This window comes from Papio anubis, chromosome X (assembly GCF_008728515.1).
Source record: "Papio anubis isolate 15944 chromosome X, Panubis1.0, whole genome shotgun sequence".
In the NCBI taxonomy this organism is placed as follows: Eukaryota; Metazoa; Chordata; class Mammalia; order Primates; family Cercopithecidae; genus Papio; species Papio anubis.
The window spans coordinates 2,652,250-2,675,190 of record NC_044996.1 but is presented as its reverse complement, the minus strand read 5'-3'; the positions used below and the strand labels follow the sequence as shown (position 1 = coordinate 2,675,190).

Below are 22,941 nucleotides of genomic sequence, written 5' to 3'. Positions count from 1 at the left end.
TCATCCACCAGTATGAGCCCTATGCCCGGTAAGCTGCTATCCAAGGCCAGAATTGGCAAAGGCTCCCAGACATGAAAAAGTTGTAGGTTGCAACTTCATCTATGAGAGGCTCTCCCCTATCTCCAGAATTTTAGGCACTTCAAGCTTCACTGAGCTTTACTGTTTTATGGTTCTAGGTTTTATAGTTGTTAATGAAGGGAACACTGTTCACCAATAAACAACTCTGTCCTACCCAGAAATATTGTAGTCACCTCCTACCTGGGCTCCACATGGTTTGATCCCTCTTCTACTTACATCATTTAAAAATTTTCGGGAGGCCGAGACGGGCGGATCACGACGTCAGGAGATCGAGACCATCCTGGCTAACACGGTGAAACCCCGTCTCCACTAAAAAATACAAAAAACTAGCCAGGCGAGGTGGCGGGCGCCTGTAGTCCCAGCTACTGGGGAGGCTGAGGCGGGAGAATGCCGTAAACCTGGGAGGCGGAGCTTGCAGTGAGCTGAGATCTGGCCACTGCACTCCAGCCTGGGCGATAGAGCAAGACTCCGTCTCAAAAAAAGAAAAAAAAAATTTCCTAGTAATTATTTTAAGACATAAGTCAGATAATGCCATTCTTTTGTCTAAAATATTCTAATTGTTCTTCATTTTTCCTTAGAATATAATTCAAAGCCCTTTAATGGCCTATAAGACTTCAGATTACCTGCCCCCCACTTTGGTCTCATCCTCTTTTCCTGCTCTCCCCTTCCTGACTTTGGCCAGCCACACTGGCTGAACAAGTCATCCACTTTTCTGACATAAGGTATTTTTCCTGGTTGTTCCTTCTACTCAGAGCACTATATATACATATATATACACACACACACATATACACACATATATATGTACATATAGATACACATATATATGTACATATATATACATATATACACATATATACATATATACCTATGCATTGATAAGCTTTCTATTTTCTTAATATTTCTGCTTGAATGTTACTTTTAAAAAATTAGGGTGACACTAATCACCGTATTTTCAATTTCATGGTAACACAAATCCTCCACCTAGGAATGAATGTTTCCCCTAATTCTGCAGTACTTTTATGTTTTCCCATGTTGCTTCTCACATTAAAACATGCTTTATGCTTTACCCTTTAATCCATTATTTTATCTTTCACTATCACTCTTCTCTATATAATATAAGCTCCACAAGGGCAAGGGTTTTGTTTTATTCGTGGATGCATTCCAAGCTCCTAGAATAGAACCTAGCACACAGAAGATAGTCTATAAAGATTTGAAAAACTAATGATTGAGCAAACATGTTGAACTTAATTATTTGGGTCTTTTCAAATGCACTTTCTGTTTCAAAACACAGCTAAATTTAATTTTGACGTGATCAACACAGATTTTGATATATTACTCTGATGACTCTGTATATGAAACTCACTCTGAAATTTTTAGGTTCAAAAACTCACTCAAATTCTATGCAATGTTGATTTTTCTAATTCATTTGAAAATGGACTATATATTTACTACTTTCTCTGTAAAATTTACAGCTACTGGAAAAGGTAATACTTTCAAAAGTGAGCAAATCTTCAGAGTCTCTTCCTGCCTATCATACACTGTTAAGAATTGGATAGAAGTATATGAAGATGCAGGTAGAATATGCACTTCAAAAAATATAACCACATTCTGTTTGACATATCTTGTCCTTAGGTAGCTGTGACTATATTTTATATCACTTCCGTCTTGCTCTCTCCTTTGGGCAATTTAGGAAACAGACATTAATGTTTCAATCTAATGGCAGAGAAATTAGTCTGAAATGGTAAAATAAAGTTTGCTTCTTAGAAAGAAAACTCTTGTTAAAGGCTTAGTCTCCTCCTCCCGATTACTTAGTACTACTCAACCCCACTCTCTGACCCACCCCAATATCAGCCCGGATTAAAAGCCTCAGCTTTAGGAACTTGTAGCGGACAGAATAGACTATTTTACGTTTCTTTTGGAAGATCAGGCAAAAAAAAAAAAAACAAAAGAGAGAGAGAGAGAGAAAATACATACAGCTTCCAAACTTCAGTGGGCAGGCATGTACATCCATGGGAAAATCTTCCAAATGCATGGGACACTCGGCATGAATTGTTAACCTAAAAGAAGGGCAAACAGAAAATGAAATTAAGCTAAAATAAATGTTATTAAACACAGGGTTGTATTCTCACTCAGCAGCAATGGAGTGTTCCTAAGAATAACGAGATTTTTGTTTGTTTAGGTTCACTGAGATTCAAGTCTTTATGAACACAAAGGATGGATAAAATGAACTAGATAGCCTCTCAAAGAGGCATTAAGTATTCATATTTTTGGATCATATCTGAATCCCATCCTGTCACCTTTGAAAAACAGATATATCTTTTCTACCCTAACTGTATTTCCTTAGACACCCCCCAAGAAGCCTGGAAACACCAGGTTCTGACTCATTCACTCCTGATCGCAGTTTAATTATTTCTGAAATATTTCTTCTCAGCAGGCTATTCTGTGAGTTAACCAATTTAAAGATTGCACTGAAGAGAAGAGGTATGTAGAAAGAATATCTTTACCCTGATCATTAACAGACAAAAAAGATAATTCTGCTGCTCACAGGAACACACACACACACATACACCACACACACACGCACACACACACACACGAAAACTGACCACTCCAGGAAAAAATACAAAGGTGATGGAGGACATCAGAAACCTCAGAGGTCAAGTCTAAAGAGCTCATACTCTGTTAACAGAGGCAACATTTGGAAAAGATGCTGGAAGGATTGCTCGGTGGCAATCTGAATGGTATATGACATGTTTACATACTCACTCCCCTGCAATAGTCTCCCTGAATAGTCTATTTCAAGGTTTTCCCTTCTGATTTTTTAATTTTTTTTCAAGACTTAACTTTCCTTGGGCTAGATAGTAGCCTCCTATGTAGAAATGGGGCTCGCGCAGCAAAAATTTAGAGTTGCTTGGAAGCTAGCTCTCATGAGCTACTTCTAACTAGCCTTTATACTTACTGGTTATATTGGACTCAACCCCCACCATCCTTTTGGAGTTCTAATAAGTTGAGAAACTGATTATCAATTATAATGTCACCCATTCCCCCAATGGCTTCTTCCCTTAGATAGGTACTCCTGCTGATAATTTTCAGGGCCCAAGTACTCCTTAGGACCAGAAATCTTGCCTAATAAAACATCAATATATGAGACTGAAAAGAATACGCCTCACTTCTATGCAATTACCAAAGAAGCCTGTAGGGAAGTGTTTTGTTGAGGCAACAAGTAAAGAAGTGCCTGAAAGGGATCCCATGTGTGGGGTCTCCATTTCTCACTCTTCACATCACAGTGCTACTGTAACAGTGTTAGGAAGCAAGATCTTAACAAGATATCCACAGGCTATTGCTGCTTAACATGATTTTTCTTTGGTTAATGAGAGTGAGATACCAGGAGATATTTCTTGTCAAATTACAGACATCCATGTGTCTATGAAGGCATAGAACGTTCAATGTATAATTGTTATCATTATGATGATCATTGATAATAACCTATGAGATGCTCACAGCATGTTACAACTTCTAAAGAACATTCCCATCAGTAATTCCACTCAGGCCTACCATAACATTTGTGATGTAGGGACCCTGGTTGCCTGGAACTAAGTATTCTATTTACTTCATTTGCTCCCCATAGTGACCCTGTGAGGGACATATTGCAGACATTATTATCATCTTTATTTCATAAATAAGAATTCATGGTGTTAAAGTGAGTTTCTCAAGTCACACAACCTGGTGAGCTGCAGTGCAATCTGGTGTTCTTTCTACACTAACAATTTTCCATTCATCTGAGGGTAACGGTCTCCTCAGGTCCTCAGTAATCTTTAAGTCATACGAGAGATGCTCTAGTTATCTTTGGTTATCTTTGAGCAAGTATGTTCTATGTATAAGGTAGTCATGGGAAGATACTAAGAAAAGAAGGAAGAACCAGAGGCACGAGCCACAGTTGTTGCCCTCATAGTGACCACTGCTATAGGAAGAGAAAGCTAACCCTCACATATGCAGTTAACCATTGACACAGGGCAGGAGTTGAGTACATTAGCCCGAATACAGTCAGAATGCTTTCTATTGCAGAAAAAACTTGAAGGGATATTGAACATCGTAGCTATGGGAAGGGAGATAAGGAGGGTAAGAAGGTCAGACAGCGTTGACATGTTTAAGAATCAATGAAAAGAGCATAACATAATTTGGTTTGTGAAGTACCTTGCACCTACAAACATTTGCTTTTTCTCTCTCCTCTGTGCTTAGTTAGGTGGGTTGAGGAAGAAGTGGATGGGAATAAAGATAGAAAAGTTTTAAATCAGTTTTGCCCCTAATCAGAAATCACTGCCTTTGCATCCTGCTTTGATAGTCTATTTGTTGTGGTCTTATTCTCCATGTCCCCAGAACTGCTGGCTAGACATAAAGTAATTTCCCCTTGGCATTACTCATAAGAAGCAGTATCTTGGAAATAATAATATAAGTGGAGAAAAGGAACACAATTTTCTTTATCAAACTCTCATGGAATCTTTTCAGTATCCAACACAAGGAGCATGTTTTTCAGTGAAATACATTTCTCTTGTGTCTGGTTCTTTGAGTCATGAAACCCCTTTTGTGCCTTAAGAATAAGGTCAGACTGGTGGAGTATTGCAAGCTACCTTCAGAGTTCAGCTTTTGTCCAAGACACATCGGAAATTTTGTAAATATCCAAGGCAACTTTAGTTCCCTCACTTTTAAAAAGGAATAGAGACAATATCCTCTTCCCCTACATAACCCATCTATCCATTCAACATTTATCCATTTAACAATATCAGGGATTTATAGGGTGGTGGGAGGCACAAATTAGAAAAAAAGAAATCAAAGGCTTTATCTACTCCAGAGGATTATCGCTATCATCATTATTATCTTTACTATATATAGAAAATAATTTCAAAGAGAAAGCTGGGGCAGAATCAGAGCCTTTAAGTGACATGGTTGCCTCTGACTTCAGATCAGCAAAATAAACAAGCCCTGTAAAAATTTCATGTCCTCTCTCCTTTTCCAACCTTTCTCCCTCTTCATGGATTCGTTTGTGAAGCTCTACTAAATCTGGTTGTATTTTTGCTAGCAGTTTTCAGTGAGCTTTTCAAAAAAGGTCAGAATCCCCTGAAAATGTGGCATTCAGATCACAGAACTATAGTCGTAATACAGGGGTTGGCCTGCTTTGCTTTTTATGCGAAGACCAGATACAAAGTAAGAGGCAATCCAGGAAGCCCCTTCTTTGGGAGACGAGGATACAAATGAAGATCTGACGACATTTTTAGTCCTTCACCTGCACCCTTCTCCCCCACGTACATACTTCAGTTGTTACCCTCATTTTACCATGCTTTGCCAATCCTGACTCTCTTTTCACCTCCCCCCTCCACCTTTGCTGCAAAACAGTTGCTTTTTATCCCATCACACTAAGTTAAAGTTACATTGTTGCAACAGCCTCCTAGGTTGTCTCTGCTTTTCCCCTTCCCTCTTAGAGTATGTTCTATATAACAGCCTTCCAGTGTTTGCCGACCTATTACAGAGTAAAAACCAAAGTCCTTATCAAAGCTTACAGTGTCTGGTATAATCTTGTCTTCCACCCTCCCCTTCACTCTGCTTCAGCTCTGTCAACATGCCTGTCTCTCTTACATCATGGCCTTTCCACTCACTATGCTCTCTGCCTAGGATGTTCTTCTTTTGAATACCTGGATAATTGATTTCTGCATTTCTTTCAAGTTTTGCTTAATTAGCATTTTCTAAATGGGGCTTACTCTGATCTCCACTGAGTTTACTACCTTCCCTATAGGTAGTAAACCTCATCATGCTTTCTTTTTTCATAACCCCTAAAATACAATGCACCTTCTAATTTATGTTTTCTATTTATCATCTATTTTCTTTCCTTCCTTTCTATAAGGTTATGGATTTTTAATCTTATTTTTTCTTTAATGTGTGCTAACATCCTAGTTAAGTATCTAGCACATTGTAGGTATTCAAAGAATATCAACTCAATGAATGATTTACTGAATGACTTTTCTTTCCTAAAGTCACACATTTCTCTTGGAGTCTGCAGAGAGGAGGTGTAGGCTGGGCAAGATAAGGTTTAAGTATTGCTAGGGTTCTAGGCAAAATCATGTCTTAATATGATTCATTAATAGCATCATATCTCAATTTATTCACTTCAATGGGCATATAGTTTACTTCCTAGAATTTCAGAGCTACAAGAGCCTTATAGAAAGCATCTAGTTTTATCCCCTTATATATTTATGTATGAGAAAGCAGAAGGAACATGTCTTGCCCCAAATCACTCAACATAGTCTGGGAGCTGACTAAAAGTTTCCTGATTCACTGGTGTAGTCAACAAAAGATCCCCAGTGGATGCCCAAAACCACAGATAGTATTGAACTCTCTATATACTATATTTTTGCTTATATATACATACATATGATAAAGTTTAATTTATTTATAAGTTAGGCACAATACTCTTGCACTTTGGGACCATTAATTAGTAAAATAAGGGTCCCTTGAACACAAGCAGTATGACAATGACACAGTCGATTTGATAACTAAGACAGCTACTAAGTGACTAATGAGCAGGTAGCATCTACTGAACAAAGGGAGGATTCACATCTCAGGTGGGGCAGAGCAGGATAGCCTGCTTTATTTTATCACACTACTCAGAATGGCATGCAACTTAAAACTTATGCATTGTTTAATACTAGAATTTTCCATTTAATATTTTCAGATGGTGGATGATAGTGGGTAACCGAAATCATAGAAAATTAAACCACAGATAAGGGGATAAAATACCAAGATTGTTGTCCACTTAGAATTTACATCTCAGTAGAGAAAGACAGAAAATAAACAAGATAAGTAAGCAAATTATATAGTTTATTGAAATGTGATATACCCCAGGAATAAAAATTAAAATATATGGGTAACAAGTATTTGGAAGGGGTTTCAATTTTTAATAGGGTGTTTAGCAGGTGCCTCACTGAGTAGGTGACATTTGAGCAACAATCTGAAGCAGATGAGAGAATGAACCTTGTAGAAACCTGGGGAAAGAGCATTCAAGTTAGAAGGGGTAGCAGTGCAAAGGCCCTGAGGTAGAAGTGTGCCCAGTGTCCTCAAGAAATAGCAACTAGCCTACTGTGGTTGTGTTGTAGAGATCAAGGGGAAGAGTAATAGAAATGAGTTCAAAGAGGAAATTATGGGGCATGAACTAGATAGTATAAGAGCTCCTGGATATTTTTGCTTTCACTATGAGTGTAATATAGAGGCACTGTGGGATTTTAAGCAGAGGGTAACTTGATCAAACTAACATTTTAAAATTACGGCAATTTTATAGAGAAAAAGTTGAAGGAGGTCAAAAACGAAACCAGGAAGATGAAGTCTAAAACCACTTTATGATTAAAATCTCTCAAAAATCTAGGAATAGTAGGCAACTTCCTCAATTGATAAATGGCACTTACTAAAAACCCTTATCTAGCATCATGGTTAATAGTGAAAGACTAAGATACTTCCCCTAAGATCAAGCAAGGATGTTTTTTCTTCCTTATTCAACTTCTTATTCAAGAATTTAGCCAGTCAAAGAAGAAAAGAAATGGGGAATGACTGCTAATGGTATGGAGTTTCTTCTTTGATGTGACTAAAATGTTCTGAAATTAGATCTTGGTGACGGTTGCACAACTGTGAATATATTAAAAATCATTTAATTGTACACTTCAAGAGGATAAATTGTATGACATGTGAATCATATTTCAATAAAGCTGTCTAAATAATTAGGCAAGCAAAAGAATGTAAGAGAATGATTGGAAAGCAAAAATCAAAAATGTCTATTTGAAGGTGACATGTTCAGACATTCCATGTTCACAGATTTAGAAGTCCTAATAGCATTAAGGCGGCAATTCTCTCCAAATTGCTCTATATATTCAACACATGCCCTTTGAAAATCCCAGATTTTCTTTTTGTGAAAATGGCAAGTTGATCCTAAAATTTATATGAGAATACAAAGGATCTAGAATAGCCAAAGCATCTTTCAAAAAAAAAAAAAAAATGAGTACTTACACTTTCCAATTTTAAAGCTACAGTAATCAATATGGTGCAGTTTTGGCCTAAATATTGTAATATAGACTAATGGAAAAAATAGAAAATCCAGAAATAAACTTTGATATTTATAGTCAATTGATTTTTGACCAAGATGCCAAGCAATTCAGTTGAGAAAGAAATAGCTTTTTCAGTAAATTTTTCTAGGAGAATTTAATATACAAGTGCAAGATATGAACTTAGACTGTTACCTCACACCATAAGCAAAAATCAACTAACAATGGATCATAAACCGAAATTTAAGAGCTAAAATTTCTAAAGGGGAACATAGGAGAAAATCTTTGTTACCTTGAGTTACACAAAGACTTCTTAGGTATGACACCAAAATCATGATGCATACAAGAAAAAATATAATAAATTGGACTTCATAAAAATTCAAAACTTTTGCTTGTCAAAAGATACTTTTAAGAAATGAAGAGACAAGGCACAAAGAAAGTGAATATATTTGTGAAACATACATCTGATAAAGAACTTGCATTAAAAATACATAAATAACCCTTACAATTCAATAATGAGAAGAAAAACAACCTAATGTGAAAATGAGAAGTATATATATGCAAATAATATATTCTGTTGGCTAATAAGCACATGGAAATATGTTCAACATTATTAGTCATTAAAGAAATGCAAATTAAAACTACAATGAGATACTACGACATGCACACTAAAATGGCTAAAATAAAAAAGATCAACAATTTCAAATGTTGACAAGGATTTGGAAAAAAAACACAAGATCATAAATTATGGTGGAAATCAAACTTTGGACAATATTTTGGCAGTTTCTTAAAGAGTTTAACATAAGCTTACCATAAGACCCTGTGGTTTTACTCTAATTCTTACTTTAATTACTCTAATTAGTCACTAACAAAGATAAATGAAAACATGTGTCCAAAGAAAGACCTATTTATAGCAGCTTTATTCACAACAGGTAAAAGGTGGAAACAACCCCAATGACCCCAATGTCTATTATTGTGAATGGATGAACAAGATGTGGTATATATCCATACAATGGAATGTTAATCATCAATAAAAAAGGAATACACACAATGGCATGGATGAATCTCAAATGTGTTATGCTAAGTGAAAATAGCCAGACACAAAATGTCACACATTGTATGACTCCATTCACATGACATGTCCAAGAAAGACAAATGTATAGAGACAGAAAGTAGATTAGTGGTCGACTGGTGTTGGGGTGAGAACGGAATGTTACTACAAATTTGTAGAGAGATTTTTGGAAGTGATAATATGTTCTAAACTTGAATTTTGGTTATAGTTGCACAATTCTATAAATCTACTAAAAATCATTGATTTGTACATGTAAAACAAATTTTATAATAGGTAAACTATACTTCAAAAAGTTCTTATTTTAAACAAATCAATAGCAGCCTTATAGCACAGTGTTTAAGAGCATGGATTCTTTTATCTTTTTCTTTTTAGAAAGCATGCTTACCTTAGCCATTTATTTATTTATTTGTAGATTTAGGGGGTACAAGTGCCATTTTGTTATACAGATATATAACATAGTGGTGAAATTAGGGCTTTTAGTGTAACTATCACCCGAATAATACATATTATGCCATTTAGGTAATTTCCCTTCCCTCACCCCTTCCTACTCTCTTGCCCTTTAAAGTCTCCAATATCTATTATTCCACTCTGTATGTCCATGTGTATACATTATTTAGTTCCCACTTATAAATTATAACATGCAGTATTTGACTTCCTGTTTCTTGGCTGTTTCACGTAAGGTAATGGCCTCCAATTGCATCCATGTGGGTGAAAAGCAGATAATTTCATTATTTTATTAATAAATAGTGTTCCATTGTGTGTGTGTATATATGTACATAAAATTGTGTGTATTATATAATGTATAATATACATTGTATTATATATAATATATATTATATATTATATACAATGATATATTATATATCATTTTCTTTTTTTTTTTTTTTTTGAGGCGGAGTCTCGCTCTGTCGCCCAGGCTGGAGTGCAGTGGCGCGATCTCGGCTCACTGCAAGCTCCGCCTCCCGGGTTCCCGCCATTCTCCTGCCTCAGCCTCCCAAGTAGCTGGGACTACAGGCGCCGACACCACGCCCGGCTAATTATATATCATTTTCTTTATCCAATCATCCGTTGATAGACACGTAGGATGGTTCCATATATTTGCAATTGTGAACAGTGCTGCCATAAACATCTGAGTACAAATATCTTTTAGATATAATGATTTCTTTTGGTTTGTGTAGATACCCGGTAGTGAGATTACTGGAAAAAATATAGCTACTATTTTTAGTTCTTTGAGAAATCTCCATATTGTTTTCCATAGAGGTTATGCAAATTCACATTTTCAACTGTGTGTAAGCATTCTCTTTTATCTGCATCCTTGTCAATATCTGTTTTTTGTTTGTTTGTTTTTGCATTTTAATAACAGCCATTCTGACTGGTGGAAAATGGTATCTCATTGTGGTTTTAATTTGCATTTCACTGATAATTAGTGATGTTGGGCATTTTGTGATATGTTTATTGGCCATTCATATGACTTCTTTTGAAAAATGTCAGTTCTTGTCCTTTACCCACGTTTTTAATGGGGTTATTTTTCTTTTCTTTGTTGATTTGTTTAAGCTCCTTATAGATTCCGGATATCATTTATTTGTTGGATGCAGAGTTTGCATATATGTTCTCCCATTCTGCAGATTGTCTATTCACTTTTTTTTTTCTTTTTTTTAATTATACTTTAAGTTCTAGGGTACATGTGCACAACGTACAGGTTTGTTACATATGTATACATGTGCCATGTTGGTGTGCTGCACCCATTAACTTGTCATTTATATTAGGTATATCTCCTAATGCTATCCCTCCGCCCTCCCCCCTCCCCACAATAGGCCGCGGTGTGTGATGTTTCCCTTCCTGTGTCCAAGTGATCTCATTGTTCAATTCCCAGCTATGAGTGAGAACATGCGATGTTTGGTTTTCTGTTCTTGGGATAGTTTGCTGAGAATGACGGTTTCCAGCTGCATCCATGTCCCTACAAAGGACACGAACTCATCCTTTTTTATGGCTGCATAGTATTCCATGGTGTATATGTGCCACATTTTCTTCATCCAGTCTGTCACTGATGGACATTTGGGTTGATTCCAAGTCTTTGCTATTGTGAATAGTGCCACAATAAACATACATGTGCATGTGCCTTTATAGCAGCATAACTTATAATCCTTTGGGTATATCTCCAGTAATGGGATGGCTGGTTCAAATGGTATTTCTAATTCCAGATCCTTGAGGAATCACCATACTGTTTTCCACAATGGTTGAACTAGTTTACAATCCCACCAACAGTGTAAAAGTGTTCCTATTTCTCCACATCCTCTCCAGCAACTGTTGTTTCATGACTTTTTCATGATCGCCATTCTAACTGGTGTGAGATGGTATCTCATTGTGGTTTTGATTTGCATTTCTCTGAGGGCGAGTGATGATAAGCATTTTTTCATGTGTCTATTGGCTGTATGAATGTCTTCTTTTGAGAAGTGTCTGTTCATATCCTTTGCCCACTTTTTGATGGGGTTGTTTTTTTCTTGTAAGTTTAAGTTCTTTGTAGGTTCTGGATATTAGCCCTTTGTCAGATGAGTAGATTGCAAAAATTTTCTCCCATTCTGTAGGTTGCCTGCTCACTCTGATGGTAGTTTCTTTTGCTGTGCAGAAGCTCTTTAGTTTAATGAGATCCCATTTGTCAATTTTGGCTTTTGTTGCTGTTGCTTTTGGTGTTTTAGACATGAGGTCCTTGCCCATGCCTATGTCCTGAATGGTATTGTCTAGGTTTTTTCCTAGGGTTTTTATAGTTTTAGGTCTAACATTTAAGTCTCTAATCCATCTTGAATTAATTTTCATATAAGGGGTAAGGAAAGGATCCACTTTCAGCTTTCTACTTATGGCTAGCCAGTTTTCCCAGCACCATATATTAAACAGGGAATCCTTTCCCCATTTCTTGTTTTTCTGAGGTTTGTCAAAGATCAGATGGCTGTAGATGTGTGGTATTATTTCTGAGGGCTCTGTTCTGTTCCATTGGTCTCTATCTCTGTTTTGGTACCAGTACCATGCTGTTTTGGTTACTGTAGCCTTGTAGTACAGTTTGAAGTCAGGTAGTGTGATGCCTCCAGCTTTGTTCTTTTGGCTTAGGATTGTCTTGGCAATGAGGGCTCTTTTTTGGTTCCATATGAACTTTGAAACAGTTTTTTCCAATTCTGTGAAGAAAGTCATTGGTAGTTTAATGGGGATGGCATTGAATCTATAAATTACCTTGGGCAGTATGGCCATTTTCACAATATTGATTCTTCCTATCCATGAGCATGGTATGTTTTTCCATTTGTTTGTGTCCTCCTTTATTTCGTTGAGCAGTGGTTTGTAGTTCTCCTTGAAGAGGTCCTTTACATCCCTTGTAAGTTGGATTCCTAGGTATTTTATTCTCTTTGAAGCTATTGTGAATGAGAGTTCATTCATGATTTGGCTCTCTGTTTGTCTATTACTGGTGTATAAGAATGCTTGTGATTTTTGCACATTGATTTTGTATCCTGAGACTTTGCTGAAGTTGCTTATCAGCTTAAGGAGATTTTGGGCTGAGACAATGGGGTTTTCTAAATATACAATCATGTCATCTGCAAACAGGGACAATTTGACTTCTTCTTTTCCTAACTGAATACTCTTTATTTCTTTCTCTTGCCTGATTGCCCTAGCCAGAACTTCCAACACTATGTTGAATAGGAGTGGTGAAAGAGGGCATCCCTGTCTTGTGCCAGTTTTCAAAGAGAATGCTTCCCGTTTTGCCCATTCAGTATGATATTGGCTGTGGGTTTGTCATTAATAGCTCTTATGATTTTGAGATACGTTCCATCAATACCGAATTTATTGAGAGTTTTAGCATGAAGGGCTGTTGAATTTTGTGAAAGGCCATTTCTGCATCTATTGAGATAATCATTTGGTCTTTGTCTTTGGTTCTGTTTATATGCTGGATTACGTTTATTGATTTGCGTATGTTGAACCAGCCTTGCATCCCAGGGATGGAGCCCACTTGATCATGGTGGATAAGCTTTTTGATGTGCTGCTGGATTCGGTTTGCCAGTATTTTATTGAGGATTTTTGCATCGATGTTCATCAGGGATATTGGTCTAAAATTCTCTTTTTTTGTTGTGTCTCTGCCAGGCTTTGGTATCAGGATGATGTTGGCCTCATAAAATGAGTTAGGGAGGATTCCCTCTTTTTCTATTGATTGGAATAGTTTCAGAATCCTCCTTGTACCTCTGGTAGGATTTGGCTGTGAATCCATCTGGTCCTGGACTTTTTTTGGTTGGTAGGCTATTAATTATTGCCTCAATTTCAGAGCCTGCTATTGGTCTATTCAGGGATTCAACTTCTTCCTGGTTTAGTCTTGGGAGAGTGTATGTGTCCAGGAATTTATCCATTTCTTCTAGGTTTTCTAGTTTATTTGTGTAGAGGTGTTTATAGTATTCTCTGACGGTAGTTTGTATTTCTGTGGGGTCGGTGGTGATATCCCCTTTATCATTTTTTATTTTGACCATTTGATTCTTCTCTCTTTTCTTCTTTATTAGTCTTGCTAGTGGTCTTTCAATTTTGTTGATCTTTTCAAAAAATCAGCTCCTGGATTCATTGATTTTTTGGAGGGTTTTTTGTGTCTCCATCTCCTTCAGTTCTGCTCTCATCTTAGATATTTCTTGCCTTCTGCTAACTTTCGAATATGTTTGCTCTTGCTTCTCTAGTTCTTTTAATTGTGATGTTAAGGTGTCAATTTTAGATCTTTCCTGCTTTCTCTTGTGGGCATTTAGTGCTATAAATTTCCGTCTACATACTGCTTTAAATGTGTCCCAGAGATTCCGGTATGTTGTATCTTTGTTCTCATTGGTTTCAAAGAACATCTTTTTTTCTGCCTTCATTTCGTTATGTACCCAGTAGTCATTCAGGAGCAGGTTGTTCAGTTTCCATGTAGTTGAATGGTTTTGATTGAGTTTCTTAGTCCTGAGTTCTAATTTGATTGCACTGTGGTCTGAGAGACAGTTTGTTGTAATTTCTGTTCTTTTACATTTGCTGAGGAGTGCTTTACTTCCAACTATGTGGTCAATTTTGGAATAAGTGTGATGTGGTGCTGAGAAGAATGTATATTCTGTTGATTTGGGGTGGAGAGTTCTGTAGATGTCTATTAGGTCCGTTTGGTGCAGAGTTGAGTTCAATTCCTGGATATCTTTGTTAACTTTCTGTCTCGTTGATCTGTCTAATGTTGACAGTGGGGTGTTAAAATCTCCCATTATTATTGTGTGGGAGTCTAAGTCTCTTTGAAAGTCTCTAAGGACTTGCTTTATGAATCTCGGTGCTCCTGTATTGGGTGCATATATATTTAGGATTGTTAGCTCTTCTTGTTGAATTGATCCCTTTACCATTATGTAATGGCCTTCTTTGTCTCTTTTGATCTTTGATGGTTTGAAGTCTGTTTTGTCAGAGACTAGGATTGCAACCCCTGCCTTTTTTTGTTTTCTATTTGCTTGGTAGACCTTCCTCCATCCCTTTATTTTGAGCCTATGTGTGCCTCTGCATGTGAGATGGGTCTCCTGAATACAGCAAAACTGATGGGTCTTGACTCTATCCAATTTGCCAGTTTTTGTCTTTTAACAGGACCGTTCAGTCCATTTGCATTTAAGGTTAATATTGTTATGTGTGAACTTGAACCTGTCATGATGATGTTAGCTGGCTATTTTGCTCGTTATTTGATGCAGTTTCTTCCTAGCATCGATGGTCTTTACATTTTGGCATGTTTTTGCAATGGCTGGTACTGGTTTTTCCTTTCCATGTTTACTGCTTCCTTCAGGAGCTCTTGTAGGGCAGGCCTGGTGGTGACAAAATGTCTAAACATTTGCTTTTCTGTAAAGGATTTTATTTCTCCTTTACTTATGAAAGTTAGGTTGGCTGGATATGAAATTCTGGGTTGAAAATTATTTCCCTTAGGAATGTTGAATATTGGCCCCCACTCTCTTTCTGTCGAAAGATCTGTTGTTTGTCTGATAGGCTTCCATTTGTTGGTAATCTGACCTTTCTCTCTGGCTGCCCTTAACATTTTTTCCTTCATTTCAACTTTGGTGAATCTGTCAATTATGTGTTTTGGAGTTGCTCTTCTCGAGGAGTATCTTTATGGTTTTCTCTGTATTTCCTGAATTTGAATGTTGGCCTGCCTTGCTAGGTTGGGGAAGTTCTCCTGGATAATATCCTGCAGAGTGTTTTCCAACTTGGTTCCATTCTCCCCATCACTTTCAGGCACACCAATCAGACATAGATTTGGTCTTTTCACATAATCCCATATTTCTTAGAGGCTTTGTTCATTTCTTTCTACTCTGTTTTCTCTAAACTTCTCTTCTCACTTCATTTCATTCATTTGATCTTCAATCATTGATACTCCTTCTTCCAGTTGATCAAGTCAGTTACTGAAGCTTGTGCATTTGTCACGTATTTCTCATGTCATGGTTTTCATCTCTATCAGTTTGTTCATGGACTTCTCTGCATTGGTTATTCTTGTTATCCATTCTTCCACTCTTTTTTCAAGGTTTTTAGTTTCTTTGCGCTGGTTACATAGTTCTTCCTTTAGGTCTGAGAAGTTTGATCAACTGAAGACTTCTTCCCTCAACTCATCAAAGTCATTCTCCATCCAGCTTTGTTCCATTGCTGGTGATGAGCTGCATTCCTTTGGAGGGAGAGATGCACTCTGATTTTTTGAATTTCCAGCTTTTCTGCACTGCTTTTTCCCCATCTTTGTGGTTTTATCTGCCTTTGGTGTTTGATGATTGTGACATACTGATGAGGTTTTGGTGTAGGTGTCCTTTCTGTTTGCTAGTTTTTCTTCTAACAGTCAGGATCCTCAGCTGCAGGTCTGTTGGAGTTTGCTTGAGGTCCACTCCAGACCCTGCTTGCCTGGGTATCAGCAGCAGAGGCTGCAGAAGATAGAATAATGCTGAACAGTAAATGTTGCTGTCTGATTCTTGCTCTGGAGGCTTCGTCTCAGAGGTGTACTCAGCCACGTGAGGTGAGGTGGCAGTCTGCACCTAGTGGGGGATGTCTCCCAGTTAGGTTACTCAGGGGTCAGGGACCCACTTGAGCAGGCAGTCTGTCCGTTCTCAGATCTCAACCTCTGTGCTGGGAGAACCACTGCTCTCTTCAAAGCTGTCAGACAGGGACATTTACTTCTGCAGAGGTTTCTGCTGCTTTTTGTTTAGCTATGCCATGTCCCCAGAGGTGGAGTCTACAGAGGCAGGCAGGCCTCCTTGAGCTGTGATGGGCTCCACCCAATTCGAGCTTCCTGGCAGCTTTGTTTACCTACTTAAGCCTCTGCAATGGCGGGCACCCCTCCCCCAGCCTCGCTGCCACCTTGCAATTAGATCTCAGACTGCTGTTCTGGCAATGAGGGAGGCTCCGTGGGCATGGGACCCTCTGGGCCAGGTATGGGATATAATCTCCTGGTGTGCCATTTGCTAAGACCCTTGGTAAAGTGCAGTGTTAGGGTGGGAATTACCCGATTTTCCAGGTGTTGTGTTTCTCAGTTTCCCTTGGCTAGGAAAAGGAATTCCCTTCCCCCTTGTGCTTCCCAGGTGAGGCAATGCCTTGCCCTGCTTCAGCTCTCGCTGGTTGGGCTGCACTCTCTGAGCAGCACCGACTGTCCAACACGCCCCTGTGAGATGAACCCGGTACCTCAGTTGAAAATGCAGAAATCACCCATCTTCTTGTGTCACTCACGCTGGGAGCTGGAGGCTGGAGCTCTTCTTATTCGGCCATCTTGGGTTCCCCCCATCTATTCACTTTGTTGATTATTTCTTTTGCTGTGCAAAAGTGTTTTTCATTTAATTAAGTCCCATTTCTCTGTTCTTGCTTTCATTGCATTTCCTTTTGAGATCTCAGTCATAAATTCTTTGCCAACGCCAATGATCAGTAGAGTTTTTCTAGATTTTCTTCTAGTATTTTAATAGTTTCAGATCTTACATTTGAGTCTTTAATCCATCTTGAGTAAATTTTTGTATATGGTAAAAGATAGGGGTCCACTTTCCTTCTTCTGCATATTGCAACCCAGATTTCCCAGTAGCATTTATTGAATAGGGTGTCCTTTCTCCAGTGTATGTTTCTGTTGGTTTTTTCAAAGATTGGTTGGCTGTAAGTATGAGGCTTTATTTCTGGATTCTCTAATCTTTTCCATTGATCAATTTGTCTACTTCTATACCAGTACCATGCTGTTTGGGTTACTATAACCTTGTAGAATAATTTGAAACCATGTAATGTGATGCCTCCAGTTTTGTTCTTTTTGTTTAGGATTGCTTCAGCTCTTTGTCCTCTTCTGTGGTTCTATATTAATTTTAAGATTTTTTTTTCTAATTCTGTGAAAAATGACATTGGTATTTTGGTAGGAATTGCACTGAATCTCTAGATTGCTTTGAGTAGTGTGGTCATTTTAACAATTTTGATTCTTCCAATGCATGAGCATGGGATGTCTTCCCATTTCTTTGTGTCATTTACAATTACTTTCATTGGTGTTTTGTAGTTTTCTTTGTAGAGATCTTTCACCTCCTTGGTTAAATGTATTCCTACATACTTTTATTGTAGCTATTGTAAATGAGCTTGCATTCTTGACTTGTTTCTTAGCTTGATCATTACTAGTATATGGAAATGCTATTGATTTTTGAATGTGGAGTTTGTATCCTGAAAGTACTGAATTCATTTATCAAATTTAGGAATCTTTTGGTGCAGTCTTTGGGGTTTTCTAGCTGGAGCAATTAGACAAGGGAAAGAAAAAACAGACATCTAAATAGGAAAGGAAGACATTAAATTGTCTCTGTCTGCATATCACATGATTATATATATTGAAAATCCTAAAGACCCCAACAAACAATTGTCAGAACTAATAAATGAACTCAGTAAAGTTGCAGGATACAAAATTAACGTGCAAAATTCAGTAACATTTCTACACACTATTTAAAAAATAATCAAGAAAATAATCGAATTCACTATAGCTACAAAGATATGCTTAAGAATAAATTTAACATTTTCAGAGATGAACGATCTATACACTAAACATTGATGAAAGAAACTGAAGAAGACACAAATAAATTGAAAATCATCTTTTGTTCATGGATTGAAAGAATTCATATTGTTAAAATATTGATACTACCCAAAGTGAGCTACAGATTCAATGCAATCCTTATCAAAAATCCAGTGACATTATTCACAGAAATAGAAATAAATCATAAAATTTGTATGGAGCCACAAAAGTCCCCAAATCGTGAAAGCAATTTTAAGCAAAAATAACGAATCAAAAAGAACAAAGCATTGCACTATTTGATTTCTATAGTAATCAAAACAGCATGGTACTAACATAAAAACAAACACATAGACCAATGGAACAGAATAGAGAGCCCAGAAATAATTCCACACATTTACAATCAATTGGTTTTCATAAAAGATGCCAAGAACACATGATGGGGGAAAGAACAGTCTCTTCAATAAATGGTGTTGGGAAAACAGGATATCCACATACAAAAAAAATGAAATTGGACCCCATTTACACCATACTCAAAAGTCAACTCAAAATATTTTGAGTTGAAACTATAAAACTAGTAGAAGAAAACAGAGAGAGAAAGCTCAACAGCACTGGCCTGGGCAATGACTTTTTTGTAAATGACCCCAAAAGCATAGACAACAAAAGCAAAAATAGCCAAATGGCATTACATCAATCTAAAAAGCTTCTGCACATCCAAGGAAACAGTTAACCTAGTGAAGAGATAACCTGTGGAATGGGAGAAAATACTGTGTACTATACATCAAATAAAGGGTTAATATTCAAAATATATAAGGAACTCAACTCAATAGCAAGAAAACAAATAGTCCAATTTCTAAAATAGGCAAAGGATCTGAATAAATATTTGTCATAGATGTATGAAAAGAGGCTCAACTTCATTAATAAATAGAAAAATTCAAATCAAAACCACAATCAGATATCACCTCACACCTGTTAGGATGGCTATACCAAAAATATAAAAGATAGGTGTTGGTGAGAATGTGGAGAAAAGAGAACTCTTTCATACAGCCATTATTAAAAAAAAAAAAAAACAGTATGGAGGTTCCTCAAAAATTAAAAATAGAAATACCGTATAACCCACCAATCCCATTACTGTGTGTACATGCATCCAAAGGAAATGAAATCAGTATGTTGAAGAGATATCTGCATTTTCATGTTTATTTCAGCATTATTCACAATAGCCAAGATATGGAATCAATTTAAACATTCATTGGTGGATAAATGGATAAAAAGATGTGGTATATATACACAATAAAATACTACTTAGCCTTAGAAGGAAAGGAAATCCTGCCATTTGCAACAACATGGATGAACATGGAGAACATTATCTTAAGCAAAATAAGCCACACACAGAAAGACAAATACTCTACAATCTCATTTATATGTGGAGTGTATACAAGTTGAACTCATAGAAAGAAAGTAGAATGGTGGCCAGGAAGTGGGAGGACTGGGGAGATGTTGGTCAAAGAATATAAAATTTCAGTTACAAGGGAAAAATAAATTCTAGAGATCTATTGTACAACATGGTGACTATAGTTAATAACAGTGTTTTATATACTTAAAAATCGCTAAGAGAGCAGAATTCACATGCTCTCAGCACAAAAATTGAGATGTGAGGTAATGCATATGAAAATTATCTTAATTCAGCTATTCCCCAATGTATAAATATATCAAGACATTCTGTTGTACACCATAAATACATATAATTTTTATTTATTTATTAAAAATAGAGCATGGATTCCAAAGCCAGACTGCCAGATTTAAAACTCAGGTCCACCATGAACCCAGCTTGTAGTAGTAGCTATGTGTAAGTTACTTCAGTTATCTGTGCCTTGTTAGCTAACACCTTGTCGATGCTAATTGAAGGCCTAAGACTGGATGATACTACAAAGGGAGTGATGGTATCTAGGGAAGACAAGAAGTCTAATGACTGAGATTCAGCATACTGACTGGGTTCATGTCTTTCCACTGACTCTCCACACACCTCAGGCAGAAGGTATATATATCAGAATCTTGAAGGAAGGAGGGGAAATGAAGCAAGGGGTAAACCATTGGGTTTGAAATCCCTGCTATTGACTAAAAGTCACAGGGTAAATAATTTTTTTCTATACCTTTGGAATTGAGACAAATTAGTGACTTGGCTATTTGGTGCCCTTGTCTCATCTTTATTGGAAATACCTAAGTGCATTTTCAAAACAAGCAAACATATCAGAGATTATTCTTACTATGTGATTTGCTGATTTTTAACATTTTATTATACCATTGATACAAAAGCCAGTATTTACTTTGCATTTATTATGCAGTTCTTTGCATATTAAGGATATTTTTTCTGGTGCATATGTCTTGTTTCCTGAACTAGATTGAATACCACATGTAAGTCATTTGCTTTTAGATGGAAATCCATCCAACACACTAACCCAATGAGAAAATTGTCCAACTCAGAAACTATTACATCCATGTCCTCAGTGCCTGCTGTGGTCTGAATGTTTGTGTCCCCCTGAAATTACAATGTTGAAATTTTAATATAACCACTAATGTGATAGTATTAAGTGGTGGGGCATTAGAGAAGTGATTAGGTCATGAGGGCTCTGTCCTCTTGAATGGGATTACTGGTCCTGTAAAAGTGACCTAAAGGAAAATGTTAGTCTCTTCTGCCATGTGAGGACACAGCAAAAAGTTGCCATATTTGAAGCAGAGAGGTAGCCTTTAGATACTGAATGTACTGGAGCCTTGATCTTGGACTTCCTGACCTCAAGAACAGTAAGAAATAAGTTCTGTTGTTTATAAATCACCCTGTCTAAGGTGTTTTATTATAGCAGTTCAAATGGATTAAGACAGTGCCCATTTGCCTTTGATCCAGGGAGAGTGACACTTGAGGAAAGTGAGGTTCTGGTTATCATAAGCTACTTCTCCATTACTTTACCCTTCTAATGCAGCAACCTCTAGCACATATTCCTTACCTAGAATACTGTGCAGCTATACAAATAACATTTGTATACTTTAAAATATGCAAGCTATATCTCAAATAAAGAATTTAAAAATCTGCAAAATTAATTGAATGAAAATGAGTCACCTAAATTAACCACAGAAAAATATCAAATCATTCTTAGATTTTTGCACATAGAATACGGATTATTTTTTAAATAAGGGCATAAAATAGAAGAAAACTATAAATAAGGTTAGAGAAAAAAGCTTCCCACACTAACTAGAATCCTAAAGGTTAAAAATCTAAAGTTTATTGAATATATGCACTGGTTGTTCAGTGAGGCTATCAATGTCTTTAAGTATAATGCAGGCGGGAACAGTTTGAACTTTGTAGGAGACGAGGGGCTCTGGAGTTCAGTATGAGCCCTACTGAAAGCAATCTGTCAATTAGGCCTTCTTGAAGTGGAACAGCCTACTCTGAACTCTTAGGAATGTTCTCTCTAAGGACAAATAACACTGCTTCAGGAGCAGTTGAGGTGCCAGGCTGGCTATTTCTATAATAATGGAGAAAAGGGCAGGATTTGGGATTTATGGTGAAAAAGAAAGAATAACAAATCATTAATAGCCATTATCAGTACAGCATGAGTCACTTGAAATATACTATCACCAAACACCCAAACCAAGCAGCACATTAGTCACAAGAATGCCAGTTGCCTGAGGTGTCCCATTAAATCTTCAAGTTATAGACAAGAAGCTCAGGACACAGGAAGGAGGGCCACCACTTTACTGCTCCATTTAGCCTTCAGAGGGAGCACATCTGAGTTTTAACAATTATCTCAGACATGTAGCTCCAACCTGATTTTCTGACACGCTCTCCCCCATTCTCCAGCCATCTGTAAAAACTTACGATTTTACAAAACAAAACTCTCATGTATCTGTATCTTTTCATACATTTTTTTTCCTGCCTGGAGTACCCTTTCCTTTTTAAATGCACAACATATTTCCTCCAAGTCTTTTCTCAAATATTCCCTCTTCCATTATGCTTTGTCTGTGCCCTACAAGTATTGTGGTTTCCTCCAGCTCACAGCAATCTAAGAGCTCTTTGGACAACAGTCTTAGACCTTACCACATAAGATTATTAGTGTCTGTTTAGCTCTCTGTCTTCTGCACAGGACTATGAGCAACTTGAGAGAGTAGTCTCTTCATCATTGTAATCCCATCCCTGGTATGGTAATTGGCACACAGCAGATGGTTGACAGCTATTTCCTGATTTAATAAATATTTCTGTGAGATAGGCAGAGCAGGTATTTTCAGCAACATGTCCCAAAAGAAGAGACTGAGACCCAGAGAAGAAAAATGTCTTGCCCATGGTTACACTGCTGATCTGTTCCAAAGTTGGGATTCACAACCATGGCTCTTAATTCCTTCTCTGATGTTTATTCTACTACAACAGAGTTTCTACTCTGTCTAGGGGTAGCATCTAAAATAGCTGGGTTCTTTGGAACAAGAGGGACACTTATGTTGACCTGTAAATCCCTCTGTTAGAGTGAACTTTTAAACAGACTCAATTTGCCTGGAGACCAGTTTCTTGCTTGGAGAATAAAGGCAGTCCTTGTTATTTCAAGGCCATGATTTCCACATGGAACTGGCAAAAATGAAATAATGTGAGGAAACTTCTCAGGAATACTTTTTTTCCTTTCCACCTTCCAGCTCAAATGTTAGTTCCCCTGTGAAGCCCTGCC

The 22,941-nt window shown here is 37.2% G+C and overlaps 1 protein-coding gene across 1 annotated transcript in view; it reads right to left on the bottom strand.

Annotated features, from left to right (window-relative positions):
• The window catches only part of LOC100997111 (gamma-aminobutyric acid receptor subunit alpha-3), a 92,779-nt gene that overhangs the window by 60,054 nt on the left and 9,784 nt on the right, over positions 1 to 22,941 (bottom strand). Inside the window, exon 2 of the mRNA XM_031660818.1 lies at positions 2,056 to 2,138. Coding sequence (XP_031516678.1) covers positions 2,056 to 2,138 — 83 coding nt within the window. The remainder of the gene's footprint in view (positions 1 to 2,055; positions 2,139 to 22,941) is intronic.